The sequence below is a fragment of the Grammomys surdaster genome, unplaced genomic scaffold, assembly GCF_004785775.1.
Source record: "Grammomys surdaster isolate TR1022 unplaced genomic scaffold, NIH_TR_1.0 264, whole genome shotgun sequence".
Taxonomy (NCBI): Eukaryota; Metazoa; Chordata; class Mammalia; order Rodentia; family Muridae; genus Grammomys; species Grammomys surdaster.
Genome location: NW_021604705.1, coordinates 5,832,846 through 5,838,845, shown reverse-complemented (window position 1 = coordinate 5,838,845; position 6,000 = coordinate 5,832,846). Strand labels below are relative to the sequence as shown.

Genomic DNA, 6,000 nt, shown 5'->3' with positions numbered 1-6,000 from the left:
TCTGTCTTTTATCTTTCTGTCTCTGTATTTCCTTCCTCATCCAACACATGAATATTTATAAAAGCCTGAATATATGAATGGTGAAAAGAATTGTGGGTCACAAAGTTGTATGTGAATAATTGGGTGTTTATAAGGACACTGTGCTAGTGTGCCCCAGACATCATTTACAAAAGATAGGTTAGTAATTATTTAAAAAGTAAGTTTTTGTCCTTTCTATTAGAGAAGAATATGGAATCAGATCACCAGGACTATACTGTGCTATTTTTGAATGACCTTCCTCATAGTCTGCAATCTTACTTGAAGACTAGATGCTGTGAAAAAGGAACTTACAAGCTTTATCATATTTCACTTTTGCATCAGTACTGTTTCATTTAATAAATATTGACTGAATTTATACTTTAGGTTTAGAGATATAGCAATGAACACCAGACAGCCATTTAAAAATTTAGCTTTCACTGCCCATAATTTGTTTGCTAATCTAAATGGACTCTATAGTGGATGATAGCCCATTTGGATAATTATAGTTTTCAATTTATAGGTTAAGATTCCAATGTGCTTGCCTTTTAAGGTAACTCATTTGGCAAAATGACTGGACAGAATCAGTCTATACTCGATAATCAACACTTAAAAATGGCCAAAGAAATCTATTTTTAAAGTCAAAATTGCAACTGCACTGTTTTGAATATTTAAATTAAGGCTAGGCAGAACATGTATAGTCAGTTCATTTTCCATTTTAGATAGGTCAAAACAATAAAAAAAATCAATATTAATGATATTTCAGACAAGCACTGTGGCACATGCATGCAATCCTAATACTTAGGTAGTGGAGATAGGTTAAGAAGTTCAACATCATCCTCAGCTACACAGAAAATTCAAGGCCAGCCTGAAATAAGGAGACATCCAGAGACCTTCTAGGTCTGTGTGATTCTGCTAGAATTACACACTTTTAATCACTCTGGCTAGAATACATTCATGCCTTTAGCATACAACATTAATCCTAAACAATGCAGGTAAACTTAATTTGTCAAAGGAAGCTGCCATGTTTGAAAGTGACATCTAATTGAGGGGTAGACAGAGTGATGAATCAGAGAAAGACTTGACAGAATGAGCCAGAGATAGGATAAGCTCAATTCTCTTGAGAACATATAGGAAAGAGAGGCTACTTAAGAGAGCTGCCCAGATTTGGAGGAGGGAGAGGCAATTTTACTGGGATAGTTTCACAGAGACAGGTTATAGAGAGAAAAAGCTGGACACAGGTGAAGACAGAACAAGCCAGAGATTAATGAGCCAGAAGATAAGAACATATTGCCAAAGTTAGTATGAGGTCAACAGAGACGTTGTTAGAAGCCTATAGAAGCTGGATGAATTAGCTTGAAAAGAAATTTTGAACCAGAATGTATGAGTTGAACCAGCCAGCCAGTATTCAGAGAAAACTAGAAAAGGCGAGCTTTTTCAGCAGTTAGCCTTCAACTGAATATACCTTAATGCACCTGGGGCTTACATATCATTCCAGATATACTATAAATTGTGAGAGAAGAGATATTAATTGGGGAAGCATTTGCTTTTCAAGGTAACATATAAATAATGCAAAATGTAAGTCATATATTTTATTATTTAAAAAAACAAGATACAAGCCAAGAATTTTTCCATCTTTACATTTAACTGCAATGATACTTTCAAGGATTATTTTGACTAGTGTCTGGCTTTCTACTTGACAAACTAATTGGAAAGGTCTACAAGAGTACCATCTACTATAGCTTCAGTATGCAGTTGTCCTGGGAAATGACTGAAATTAGGCAATACTCACCCGGAAGACTGTCATTTCTTCCAGAAGAACTTCTTCTAAGTCATGCCAAGTCTCCTTGGGGACTGAAACCACTTTAAGAACAGTTCCAACATCTTTCAAAGAAAGCAGAGAAGAAGGTTACAACTTAAGTAGATCGGAACAGAATTGACTCCTAATGTAAAAATAAGGATTTTTTTAAAATAAGCTTTTTGTTATTGTTTATTTTCTAAACTTGTGGAATGGGGTGGGTGTGTGCTTGCCACAGCACATATATGAAGCTCAAAGGAAAACATCAAGAAATTAGTCTGTGAATTCCACGTTGCTAGAGCTGGGTCTCTTTGTGATGCCTTGCTCCCTATCCCAGGTTAGCTGGTCTTCAAGCTTCTTGGTCTACACCTTCCATCTCCTCATAGAAATGCTGAGATTTTCTCATACTGTGTCTTCCAGAGGTCTCAACTCAAGTGCCCAACTCAAGCAAGGCAAGCATTCTCACACATTGAGCTATCTCCCCAGTCCCAATAAAACAATAGTTTACCAACCACACTTTTTATATTTCCTTTCCACATGGATACATGTGTAAATTATTACATTAAAAATTAATTTTATCCTGTTAGTATATAAACTATAATGATAGCCTTGGAAGCATAAAAAATCAAAATTTAAAACTATATCAAATTTAAAACTATTTTAACCTTAAATGTACAAATTTTCAAAGATATAATACACACAATAAAACTGCCTAAGTTAGATAATTTTTTATCTTTTTAAATTTTCTTTATGGGTTATACATTGTAGAGAAGAGTAAAAACTAAAAAAAAAAATAATTAACAATGTGACATGACAGACATTTCCAGCTTTATTTTGAAATGAGAATACATCCACAGAAGGTTCTGTAGACACGAAATGTTAAGGATAGATAACATTGTCCATCTCTAGGTACAACAAGAACCTCAGTGCCTATCAGGAATCTTAAGAAAATTTAAATTCAGGAATGCAAATTATTAAAAAAGCATTGAATAAATGTTATAGAGATTTAAGCTACTATCTAAATTCCATAGTCAAGAGAAAAAAAACACCTAATGAAGAGATCTATTCTTTTTATTTAAAGTTTTATTTATGTAATGTTCATTTTCCTGTGTTTCAGGTGTGATTCCACTGTTTGGAAGAAGGCAAACAGGATCTTCTTGTGTTAAGACGTTGAGTCTAAGCAATTTTAGATTTTCCTTAACTTGATCAATTCTTTGCACCTTCAGTTGTTTCATTTTAACAAACTTTAATTTTTCCCAAAGAAATTCTTACTGCTATGCCAGAAATATAAGCTAATATATTCATTCTATTGGCAACTCTCCTCAGTGGATTGTCACAACATACTCTGTGTGATCAAAGTTATCCCTTTTAGAGTTTAAAAATAGTCCACTTTTAAGAGGATCCTTCATTGTTTACAGGACCTTAGTCAACTCATAACACCAAAGATTAAAGGGAAATTAGGTTAATCTACTTAGTCCTTCCACAGGGTCTGCTGGACCCAAACACAACTTATCTGTGTTCCAGATCAAGTTTTACTGAATAGTATTTCAAACAATTTCACACAAATTGAATCAGATTACTCAACAAGGATCAATGTGCTATGAAGTGAAACTTAGTTAAAAGATAAAATTACTGTAATCAATTTTCTCGCTGACAGATGACCCTGGTCTTTACTGACATCCAATCATCTCCATCATACAACATTCAACATCCTCATGAAAATGGAGTCTTTAAAGGCAGTTTGTGTCCTAGAGGAATTAAAAGCTCATGATTGGTTTTCTTTGTTCAAATACCCGGAAATAACCTTGTTGTTTTGAGGGTGAATAAGGGACTTCTGAACCAGTTTAAGCTGGAGATAGAGAACAAGGCTAGTGTGACATTTCTGAACATACCCAATTACTCTGCAAAGATTTAGTTATAATTCGACATTAAATGATAAGCTACTACTTACTGAAAAGAAACACTGTCTTATATTTCTTTATTATGTTTGTATCATTAGGTGCTACTCACAGTCACTGACTTTTATGGAATCTTATTAAGATACTTTTATTTTGTAGGAAAATTTTCTTATCCGTAAAAGTAGGCTTTAATATACCACTAAGAACCTGACACCATTAAACCTGATATTATCAGTATTTTGCAATTAAGTTACGAAACTTTGACTTGTTAAAGTAATTTTTCTGTCTGCTATTGTGATGTAGTCAATGTAATTTTCTTTCTGTTTCTCACCAAGGGAAAATAAGTGTTATCATAAAATGTTTCTGTGGAGTACTCTGTTTCTTGTTGATTTATGTCAGTTAATGAAGTTAATGAAGACTAGGGATTTGTTACCTTGAAATCTGACTCTAAGTACCAAGTTTCAGATTTCTAACTGGTACTTTCATAAATAGCACCATCATTAGGGAGTTTAGGGAAAAAAATAACATGTCATAGTAATAATAAGGTTGACTCTGAAAATATACCTGCAGACATTTGTTTCTAAAAGTGAGATTAGAAAAAAGATATCATATTTGCAAAGAAAGGTATCTGATGAATGTTGAATAAATTTTCTGATGAAGATTTTTTTCATATTTCACTTATCTGGCAGAAAGAATGAACAAGGTATTTGGATAACCCTTTTTTTTATTGAAAGTTTTCATTGGTGATAATGTTAAGATTCTGATAAGTTTGTAGTAACATATTCTTGGGTATTTATTGAATTTCATGGGAATTTCAGTCGTTGAATTGAGCAAAATTGTGTGTGTGTATGTGTGTGTGTATATGTGTATCTCTAACCAGAAGAATTATGATTCAATTATGATAATTGAATACAAGGTATTAAATTTATTTGATATTCCCTGGTCATATTTAATCTGGAACTATCTTCTTATTCATGGATGCAACATTATGAAAATTGTAGACCGGTATTTTTGTAGAATGATTATTAGTTTTACTTTTGTCTCATGTCTTCCTTTTAAAAATTTATGCTTCTCTCATGTTATAGCCCATCTTTTCTTCCCAGTCCCCACCCTCCTTCCCTCTCTCCTGTTTCCCTTCAGAAAAGAGTAGGCCTCCAAGGATATCAATGGAACATGGGATAATAAGTTATAGTAAGACTAAATACATATCCTTATATCAAGGCTGGGTGAGGCAACCCAGTAGGAAGAAAAAGGTCCTAAAGCAGACAATACCTACTCCCACTGCAAGGAGTTCTGAACATAACATGTATACAGAAAAGAACTAGCTCAGACACAGTCAGGGTCCCTGATTGTCACTTCAGTCTCTGTGAACCCCAATGAAACCTGCTTAGTTGATTTTGTGGACTATGTTTTTGTAGTGTTCTTGACCCCTTGGTTCCTAGAATCCTTCCTCCCCTTCTTCTGCAGGATTCCCCAAGCTCCATCTAATGTTTCACTAGGGCTGCATCTGTTCCTATCAGCTGCTAGATGAAGCCTTTCTGATAACAATTTTGTTAAGAAGAAAATTTATTATAAGTAAATGTATTTTCAAAATGATACCATATTTCAAATAGTAGACTATTATTGTTCCTTGACAATGAATGTAAAGCTTGGCCTTGGTTCTCAGTATACTTAGTCAGTTAAATACAGTACTCTGAAAGAAAATATACAGTTGAAATACAAAAGTATACCTGTTCCGATGAACATAACATCATACTGGCCATCTTCTGCATCCACTCGGTCTACAACAATTTGTGTGAACTGATAATTTACATCTGTTTTGATCATTATTGGGCGATTATTAATAGGAAACACTGGGTTGTACATGGCTGGATGGCTTCTTGCAAAGGTTATGACATCATCAGGAAGGTCCTTTGTGGAGTCAAATCCACCAAATGTTTTACTAGGACACTATTAGAAAAAGGAGAATATCTTTTAAAGAAAATCTAATTAATAAGATTATAGATTATAAAGACACTACTTCAATGTTCTAAGTCTAAACTTGTTAATAATTTTTTATTACTCATATTTGAAATTGACTGAATAATTTACATTAGCTATCATCAGCTCTTATATACTTAAATTAGTAGGTGAATATATTTCTAAATAAATATTAATTCTCAATGTTAATTGGTGTTTAGTTGCATCATCATTTCTCACAAAAACCTGAAATATATCTGAGGTATTCAGTGTTCGGCAGATGTCTGATGTCTATGTTATTTGCATCAGACTGTTTTTCATTTCTATAAT

General features: G+C 33.5%; 1 protein-coding gene across 2 annotated transcripts in view; it reads right to left on the bottom strand.

Moving 5' to 3' along the window:
* Sema3a (semaphorin 3A) overlaps positions 1-6,000 on the bottom strand; it is a 201,761-nt gene that overhangs the window by 29,083 nt on the left and 166,678 nt on the right. For both annotated transcript variants that reach the window (XM_028776066.1, XM_028776067.1), the window contains 2 exons: positions 5,442-5,661; positions 1,808-1,899 (listed from right to left, as the gene is read on the bottom strand). In XM_028776066.1, the coding sequence (XP_028631899.1) occupies positions 1,808-1,899; positions 5,442-5,661 (312 nt within the window). The remainder of the gene's footprint in view (positions 1-1,807; positions 1,900-5,441; positions 5,662-6,000) is intronic.